The sequence below is a fragment of the Palaemon carinicauda genome, chromosome 27, assembly GCF_036898095.1.
Source record: "Palaemon carinicauda isolate YSFRI2023 chromosome 27, ASM3689809v2, whole genome shotgun sequence".
In the NCBI taxonomy this organism is placed as follows: domain Eukaryota; kingdom Metazoa; phylum Arthropoda; class Malacostraca; order Decapoda; family Palaemonidae; genus Palaemon; species Palaemon carinicauda.
In genome coordinates, this window is record NC_090751.1 from 2,504,393 (window position 1) to 2,514,392 (window position 10,000).

Below are 10,000 nucleotides of genomic sequence, written 5' to 3' on the forward strand. Positions count from 1 at the left end.
TTTATATTCACAAAATTCTCATCTCTTTTTCACCCTTATGAAAAAATCTAGGCTTATATTCCTGTGACTAAATTTAAAATTCTCAATTATGTATGGCAGTTACTTGAACGGTCTTTCTGTTATGTAATAATATATTTTCTTGTATATTTTGAATTCCTTCTCTTTATATTTCAAGACGATTATAAGTGTCAATTCTCTCAAAATTTCATCAAATTATATTGACGTCTGATTAATGAATTAATTAATTTTTGATAAAGAGTTATTGAGGTGTAGTGTAAGTTTGATTTAGAAATAATGCAGATTCAAGATATGCCCTCTTGTTCTTCGATAGTCATGATTTGGAGAATTCTTTGACGATTGAAGTGATATTGGAATTATTATAGAACAAAGCTTAACGTACCAGAACATTCTCTCTCTCTCTCTCTCTCTCTCTCTCTCTCTCTCTCTCTCTCTCTGTATATATATGATATATATATATATATATATATATATATATATGAACTTTTTGTATTCGAAAAATAATCACCGGGTCTATTTGATTTAATATGCAAAAGTAAAATGCACATGCTACGTAAATAGTTTACGAAGACAGTATTAGCCACCAATTATAATTTAAATAATTATAAAAATCCAAAATAATAATTTATTCAACATAATTGAACATCTCTGCCTCTTATTATTCACCTCAATACGCAGTACGGAAGGCATTGTCTCACAGTCTCCTCTTATCTATATTGCCACATCAGCATCGCAAAGATAGGTGGAGGCTTGTGTTGCAAATGGCAATGGAAAGTTGTTTACGCATGGATGGCTTCAATTATCGACTTCTCTCTCTCTCTCTCTCTCTCTCTCTCTCTCTCTCTCTCTCTCTGTTTTTAGTAATCAGTAGTTTGAAACTCTCCTTGTGAAGAAATATAAGTTTTTTGATAACGTGCAGTGTTTATAAGGATTTATAATATAACACGTACTATTTATTATTAAACAAATATAAGAGTCTCGAGTAAAGCCTTGCTGGAATATTTTTCTTCTTATGTAGGATGTTCACTTAATATTTGAATTTAGAAATACTCAAAGAAAATGAATATATTAACTCCATATGATTTTGACGTTCTTTCTATTTTTTATATAGGAAGTAATTCCATTTTCCTTTTGTTTATATCAATTGATTTTTTATATTGATCTTTGCAAATTAGAAATCCCATTCACATCCTCAGTCATAACTTTTTTTTTTTTTTTTGTACTCATTCATTTAACAATACTTGGTATAGAATTACTGGAAAATACTATAATTTCTTGGCGTAATTTCTAGGGTTATACTTATTTTTATATAGCTGAATGTTATATTTATTTTTCTAAGGTGAATTAATAATCGAGAAAATATAATTTCATACTTTTATTTTTTTTTAACAATGATAGAAGAATCATTCCCATCCAATCTCCCAGGTTTTATGTTTTGATTCCGAGTAACCAAAATGCATAAAACTGGTGTCATTTTGGACGCGATTCCTATTTGCGTAATTTTCTACACGGATGGAGAGTTGCAGTTATTGATATTTGGGTCCAAAGCCGGGGTCGTTTCAGCAACAGAGATTTGAAGCCAAGAAATCCTCAAGTAGAATTCTTTGCTTGAATCCTCCGTCACTGTGAAGGTTGTTGTCATTATGCCTGGCATCTAGTCTCGCTTATTCAGTGCCTGGGGCCTTTGCCACATTGATGTGGTGGGAGGCGAAGTTGGCACTGCCGGCTGGGAGAGGAGCAACGTGTTCGGATCCCAAAGTCTTGGCGACGTATCCTGGAGCGGGAGCCACGGCTGCGCTCACCTGGTAGGTGGTGAAGGCAGGAGTGCCAAGGCTGTAGGTTGCAGGGAGGACCATTGATGGTTGGTTAGTGATCATTCCAGCGGTCATGGGGGTCATGGGGAGGAATCCTGTGGCCTGGGGGATCATGCCTGCATTGTAGGTCATGGGGATGTAGGCAGCGCTAGCTACTCCCAAGAAACACAGTGCCAGCACAGCCTGTAGGAGTGTAAACGTTAGATGTTATAACTTGTTCTGAAACTGTTGCAGTGGATGAGATATATTTCAAGGACTGTATATAAATTGTTTAAAAAATTGGGATTAATTTTACATAAAAATGGAGCTTAAGAAAATTATACTGAAACATTTATTTTTTCCTCCTGGAAGTGGTCTGGGAGTGATTGAGAATTTGCCTTACAAGATATAAGTTTAGAGATATTGTATTTTATTTTGATGCACATTTAGATAATTTTTCTAAGGTTTTGATAGTTTTTTTTATGATGCTTTTGACATTAATTGAACTTCAGAATTCCCTGGTTAATGATTAAAATACGGTCGAAATATTTAAAGGAACTGGTATTTGTAAATTATCCAATAATGCTGGGATGAAGTTCTCTTAATTTCATCTGGCAGTATGAGGTAAAGAACTTTTTAATGATGTTACTGTTATTTTATTCAAGTGATAAATTTAGAAATTCGGAAAACATTTTCATAGAAAATTTTCAGTTTCACGTATCTTCAAATATAATATTTGTTCAGTTCTTTATGGACAGAAGTCTTCTTATGTTACTCGCAACTAGGAACTTCATAATAGTTGATTCTTTTTTGCCTGCCACCAGTACTTTAACACCGACACCAAGTGCTTCTCGAAGAAGACTTAGAGAAGTCCTTTAGGTAAAAGAATGAAGTACATGGTCTTCGGTTATATTGTTGTTTGAATTGCTCTAGCTTTGAATGACGGAGAGGAGTTGTATCATTGTTTGAATGATAAAAAAAAGGAAATTTGATTTCTTGCTGTGATATAAAGACCACCTACGTTTGTGGAACTTATTTTCTTCTAGTCAAAACTGCAATATTTTCTGGTGCATTTTGATATGATTTTAAGTATACATTTTCTTTGAAACTGAGTAATCTCATATAGAACAATGTGTAAATATGTAAACAGACGTAAGGCTGCCTAGAGAAACCATTCTTACATAACATACAAGTGAACTCTGTAGTAGACTAAAATAGCCACTGAATAATTACAGGGCAGTAGTTAACCCCCTGGGTGAAGAAGAATTGTTTAGTAATCTTAGTGTTGTATGAGGACAAAGGAGAATCTGTAAAGAATATGCCAGACTATTTGGTGTATGTGTAGGCAAAGGGAAAGTGAACCATAACCAGAGAGAAGGATCTAATGTAGTACTGTTGTTGCTCTTGTGGTTGTACCCCATGAATCTGTAGCGGTAGTATCTCGACGGGAGGCTGGGCCCCTAGCCAACCTACAACATACGGTACTGCTTTTAGTACTATCATTTCAATGAATTTTTATTTTGAATGCCTTTGGTTGCCATCTAAAAGCATAAGGTATAACAAAGTAGAAATTGATTTTAACTTGAAAAAAATAAAGGTAGAATTTAATCAACCGAGAAATTTTGAAGATTTCCAAACTAGAAAAGAAGCTGTACTTCCTTAAATTATCAGAGGACACTTACCTTCATGTTGTTAGTCTTTGACGCTAAGTGACTGTCGAACTATTGTCCTGGGTTCCTATATATACTCCTGGATCACCTTGCTCTTACGTAACCATGCCCACAACTAATCCTTCTTTGGGTGTCACCGGTTTCGTACCCAGCATCTAATTAAATGCTAGAGGGTAGAGGTTTGTATGGTCAAGTTTTGTTTGACTCTACTTATTGTTATTTGACAAGCAAAGGGCAAAGGGAAATAAATGAGTAAAATTGAGTTAAATAATTGTTATATTTTAGGTGGAGCCTCCCTAAGGTCATGGGGGGAAATAATGATGCTTTGAATAGAAGATGGGGAACTAGAGAAGCATCTTCTTAAAGATGGTTATAGGTCTAGATGCTGCTTTTTCTTTTCTTTAATTCAATGATTATCAGATGTTTCCCTCCACAGGAAAAATGGTTGTATTGTTGGAGTCTACTTTTATTAGTGGCGATTGTTTTGAGACTTTATACATACGAGAAATAGGTTTCAATTAATGAACCGAAAGTCAATCTTCAGACGGTGTTTTTCCATAGTTTTCTTTTTTCTTTTTTATGAAGCTTCTTTAAATCCATTTAAATAACATATCATTTTGGCTCACTTTCCAAAGTATCATTTGGAATGAAAAATGTTTGAACAGATTTGAATTTCCCATTGACAATTGAAAATTTAATTTAAAAGAAAATATAAGATTGAATCATTTGTACATAAATTTATGATCAGTACACTCAGCGAACTAGATTTTTTATATTTAAACACAAGCTATATAGTATGTATGTATATTCATATATATATATATATATATATATATATATATATATATATATATATATATATATATGTGTGTGTGTGTGTGTGTATGTCTGTGTTTGTTTATTTATTTGTTAATTAATTAGTTTATTTATTTATTTATTTATTTATTTATTTAATCAAAAGTAAAACATTATTTTAATTTTTGTTCGCCTCCTAAAGGACGAGTCACAACCCAACCCCGTTTCCCTTCTCTTTTGGTAATATTGCATTATATATGTTTCCCTGTCTGGTTTAAAAAGTATATTTCATTTCTGTATTTTTTTTAGTTGCTTTCCTGTTGCTACTCTTGTGGTTGCACCATTGTGGCTTTTTAACAAGAGTTGCAGCTTAGCTAGTAAGAGCAAGAATGTGGGACGTTTTTGCGATTTTTACTAATTGCTGTCTTGGATTATGGCATATTTTGCGAGAGTAACTGGTTCAGATCCGCATGAGCGTGTTTATATCAATCATAATGTTTGCTATGAAGATCATCATCATCATCATCTCCTACGCCTATTGACGCAAAGGGCCTCGGTTAGATATCGCCTGTCGTCTCTTATCTTGAGCTTTTTAATCAATAATTCTCCAGTCGTCGTCATCTACTTCACACTCTTCTAGTGCCTTGTTGAGCCAGGTTGAAAGTTTGGTGAGCTAATCTCTCTTGGGGAGTGCAAAGAGCATATCGAAACCATCCCCATTTACCCCTTAACATGATCTCATCCACATATGGCACTCGAGTAATTTCTTATAGTTTCATTGCTAATCCTATCCTGCCATTTAATTCCCAATATCCTTCCTAAGGCCTTTTTTTCTCAAATCTACTAAATCTATTGGAGAGTTTATTATTATGAAGTTGAAGTCTATTTTTATCCTTTCTCCTTGATGCAACTTCAGAGATTATGTTTTAAGCGCCTTTAACTGAAAAATTGTCGTAATGGAAATCAAAACCTAACTTGCAGTGATGAATTAGCAAAAGGCCTAAAAGTGGATTTTCATAGTTTCATTTTTGTAACAATTATAGGAAAATCATTTAACAATTGTCTGAGTACTAATATATCTCTGTTTAAATCTTCATTTATTGATTTGCACATCTTGAAATCTTGTTTGCTTTCGTTCTACTACAATTCAATCTACTATAAATTCGTTGCCGCACATCTGAAGTTACAGCAATACATAATCGTGCAATTTATTACTATACTTATCTGTATCAGTGCATATAGGAAAGGATTTGCTTGATTCGCCAAACTGCATAATCTTCTAATCATTTTAGATGAGATTAATATTTTGCTTAGGTTGTCAGTTGGGTCTGAAGGCCTGGTTTTAAAAAGCAAGGAATAAATCGGAATTTTCAAACTATTGAGAAAAAATTTAAGGTCAACGCCACAGTTACTGTGAATGTTACAGTTGGTTATGCCACAGTCACTGTGAATGTTACGGTTGGTTATGCCACAGTCACTGTGAATGTTACGGTTGGCTATGCCACAGTCACTGTGAATGTTACGGTTGGCTATGCCACAGTCACTGTGAATGTTACGGTTGGCTATGCCACAGTCACTGTGAATGTTACGGTTGGCTATGCCACAGTCACTGTGAATGTTACGGTTGGCTATGCCACAGTCACTGTGAATGTTACGGTTGGTTATGCTACATCCACTGTGAACGTTATAGTTGGTTATGCCACAGTCACTGTGAATGTTACAGTTAGCGAGCCTGTCATTTTATAGGAGGCGAGGTTAACATTGTCAGGTGAGAGAGGCACATGTTCAAATCCCAGAGTCCTTTTTGACGTATTCAGGAGCGGGAGCCATCGTACTCACCTGGTAGGTGGGGCTGTAGGATTGCCATTTCTGTAGACAATGGGGGAAAGCCAGTGATTCGAGACTACGTAAATGCTGATTGGGAAAAATGATTTGCCTTAGGTAGGCAGGTCAATGTTTGAGGTCATTGAAATAAGATTAACGTCAGCTGTAGCTGTTCCAAAGAAACACACAAAAAGATTAAATTGTGAGAGGATTTATAATAGTTGATTGCATTCAATTAATTTCAAGGCAAAAGGGTTTGTATTCTTCCTTCCACTAGATGAAAAATTAATGCAATTTAAAAGGGCCAGAATGTTAATGTTTATTGTGCAATTTTATCTGTCGTTTGTAAGATTTGCCCTGTTTTCTGATTGATTATCTGAAAGTAACTTGAAAGAAGAAGAAATATTTGGTTTCATAGATAAGTATTTGGGAGAAATTGAAAAATATTAGGGTATTTCAATTACTCTATTGTGAGGGGACTTTCATTCATTTACGATTGAATTAAAGATGCATAATGCCTTTAATTGCATAATTGCATACTCATACCGTAAAGGGTTTGCCTGGCATCGACGTGGTAAAAGATACCCTTTATTATCAAACATATAAACGACCCTTGAGTAAAGCCTTACTTGAATATTTATCTTATATAACATTACAACTTTTTATTCCAAAATATTCCAGGCTTATGAATTTATATATACACTAAATAAAGTAATGTTAACTCATATGACCTTGAAGTTCTTGCTTGGTTCTTTTGGTTTATATTGGAAGTAATTCCTTTCGTTGTTATTATCAATTGAATTTTTTTATATTGATCACTGCGAATTAGATAGGATAATCAGACATTCATATTCTTGTTCATAACTTCATTACTTTATATGTATTTAGCAGGCATACTGGTTCATATCTTTAACCATACATGTTATGAATTTGCAGAAAAATATTTTTTCTTGGTGCAATTTCTAGATTTATACTTTTTCATGTCTGAAAGTTTATTTATTTTACTAAGGGAAATTAATAATTGAGAAAATATAATTTCATACTTTTATTTAACAATGATAAAAGAATCATTTCCATCCAATCTTCCAGCTTTATTATTTTGATTCCGAGTAACCAAAATGCATAAAACCGGCGTCATTTTAGATGTGATTATTATTTGCGTAAATTTCTGCTTAGATGAAGAGTAGCAGTTATTGATATTTGGGTCCAAAGCCGTGGTCGTATCAGCAACAGAGATTTTAAGCCTAAAAATCCTTCATTAGAATTCTTTATTTGAATCCTCCGTCACTGTGAAGGTTGTTGTCATTATGCCTGGCATCTGGTCTGGCTTATTCAGTGCCTGGGGCCTTTGCCACATTGATGTGGTGGGAGGCGAAGTTGGCACTGCCAGCTGGGAGAGGAGCAACGTGTTCGGATCCCAAAGTCTTGGCGACGTATCCTGGAGCGGGAGCCACGGCTGCGCTCACCTGGTAGGTGGTGAAGGCAGGAGTGCCAAGGCTGTAGGTTGCAGGGAGGATCATTGATGGTTGGTTAGGGATCATTCCAGCGGTCATGGGGGTCATGGGGAGGAATCCTGTGGCCTGGGGGATCATGCCTGCATTGTAGGTCATAGGGATGTAGGCAGCGCTAGCTACTCCCAAGAAACACAGTGCCAGGACAGCCTGTAGGAGTGAAAACGTTCGATGTTATAACTTGTTCTGGAACTGTTGCAGTGGATGAGATATATTTCAAGTACTGTTTATAAATGGTTCAAAAATTGGGATTAATTTTACTTAGAAATGGAGATTAAGAAGTTTGTAGTTCTTTCACTATGTGAACATTTACTTTTTCCTCTTGGAAGTGTTCTGTTACTGACTGAGTTAATTTTATTTTGATGCACATTTCGGTAATTCATCTAAGGTTTTTTATGCTTTTGACAATAACGAACGTCTAAATTGCCTGGTCAATGATTAAAATACTGCCGACATCTATGAACTAATATCTACAAATTAGAAAATAATGCTGGGATGTCTTTATCTTAATTTAATCTCTGGCAGTATGTTCCAAAGGACCTTTTAATGATGTTACTGTAATTTTTAATCAAGGGATGCATTTTCATAAAAAAATTTAGTTATACGCTTCTTCAAATTTGATTTATACCCTTTAATTTTTTAATGGGTAGTTAAGCCTTATCCTTATGCTACTCGCAACTAGAAACTTGAAGATAGTTTATTATTATTGCCTTCAGTACATGTACACTGACACCAAGCTATTTTCGTAAGAGAACTCCTTCAGGTAAAAGAATAAAGTTCTTTGTTTTGATGTTGAGATTGCTCTGGTTTAGAACGATGGATAGGAGCTATATCATTATTTGATGAAAGGGAAATTTGATTTCTTGTTTTTATAAAGAAACTACTTAAGTTTGTGGAACTTTGATTTCAATCGCGAGTGCATAATTTTCAAATTCGGATGCTTTGTAAGATATTTAAAAAAGTGTCCTTATGCATTTTCATATGATTTTAAGTCTATTAAATCTTTAAAATTGATTAATCTCATATAGAACAATGTGGAATTATGTAAACAAACATATAGCTGCCCAGAGAAGTTATTATTACATAGTATGCAAGTGAACTCTTTGGGTAATATTCTTTGCTTTTAGCACAATCATTTCGGATATTGACTTGAATATTCGTCCATTGGTTAGAAGCTAGAAACTTCATTAGACATACAAAGCAGAAGGTATAACAAATCATTACTCGACTTTGAAATTAAAAAGTAGAATTTACTCAACCAAGAAATTTTGAAGATTTCCAAACTAAAAAGGAGCTGGACTTTCTTAAAATATCAAAGGACACTTACCTTCATTTTGTTGGTCTTTGACGATAAGTGACTGTCGAACTATTGTCCTGGCCCCTATATATAGTCCTGGGTCACCTTGCTGTTTACGTAACCACACCCACTCCTAATCCCTCTTGGGGTGCCACCGCTGTGCTACCTAGCAACTAGTTAAACGCTGCAGGGTAGAGTTGGGTATACTGTTAAAAAAGGCCGGTAATTTCAATAGGAAAATCCCCGTAAATATACGGTTCTCAGCCGTATTTCAGTAATACAGGCGACCGTAATTTTTACCCTACTTTGTTATTATCTTTTACGGGCTGGTGACCGTAATATCACTCTTTAAGGTCACCATATCCGTTTTTAAAACGGTAAATGCCTGGGAAAGTTTATTCCAGGATTCTTACCGTTTTTATGGGGAAAATTTTAAGTATATGGAAAAGTTTTTTTTTTTTTTTTTTCATTTTCTGAGTGTTATTTGACGGGCAAAAAGCCAAGGGAACGACATCAGTAAAATTGGTTAATACAATTGTTATATTTGAGGTAAAGCTTTACTAAGGATAAAGGAGAAAATGATGAAGCTTTAAACAGAAGATAGGAGACTAGAGAAGCATCATGTTAGAGATGCTTAAGGGTCATAATGGTATTTTCTAATTTCTTTTACTTAATAGTCATCTGATTTTTCTCTCCTGAGGAACAAGGTCTGTAATTTTGAAGTCTGGTTTTGTCATTAGCGATTGCTTTGATCGTTTATATATAGTATTGTTTTATTTATATACGCGAGAAATAGGTTTTAATTAATGAGCAGAAAGTCAATCTTCAGACGGTGGTTTTTCGTGATATTGTTTGTAAATTTCCTTTTTTATTTAAAACGAAAAATAACAAGTTTTTTTTTCATTCGGTTAATCTCCGAAATTAAAATTAGATTGAATGAAGAATGTTTAAATATACATTTGAAATTTCCAGTGAATTTCGAAATTTATTAATAAATTTAATTTTGCAAAAAAAAATATATATATATATATTTGGACATGAATTTATTATAAATACATTCACCTGGGTAGATACTTTATGTAAACAAATATA

At 34.1% G+C, this 10,000-nt stretch overlaps 1 protein-coding gene across 1 annotated transcript; it reads right to left on the reverse strand.

Annotated features, from left to right (window-relative positions):
• Nucleotides 1-7,334: 7,334 nt before the first annotated feature.
• LOC137621075 (uncharacterized) lies at nucleotides 7,335-9,077 on the reverse strand. The gene is made up of 2 exons (XM_068351515.1): nucleotides 8,939-9,077; nucleotides 7,335-7,761 (listed from the first exon to the last, which is right to left on the reverse strand). Exons 1-2 carry the CDS (start codon nucleotides 8,942-8,944, stop codon nucleotides 7,429-7,431), a joined length of 339 nt encoding a protein of 112 aa, XP_068207616.1. The 5' UTR covers nucleotides 8,945-9,077; the 3' UTR covers nucleotides 7,335-7,428.
• Nucleotides 9,078-10,000: the final 923 nt, after the last annotated feature.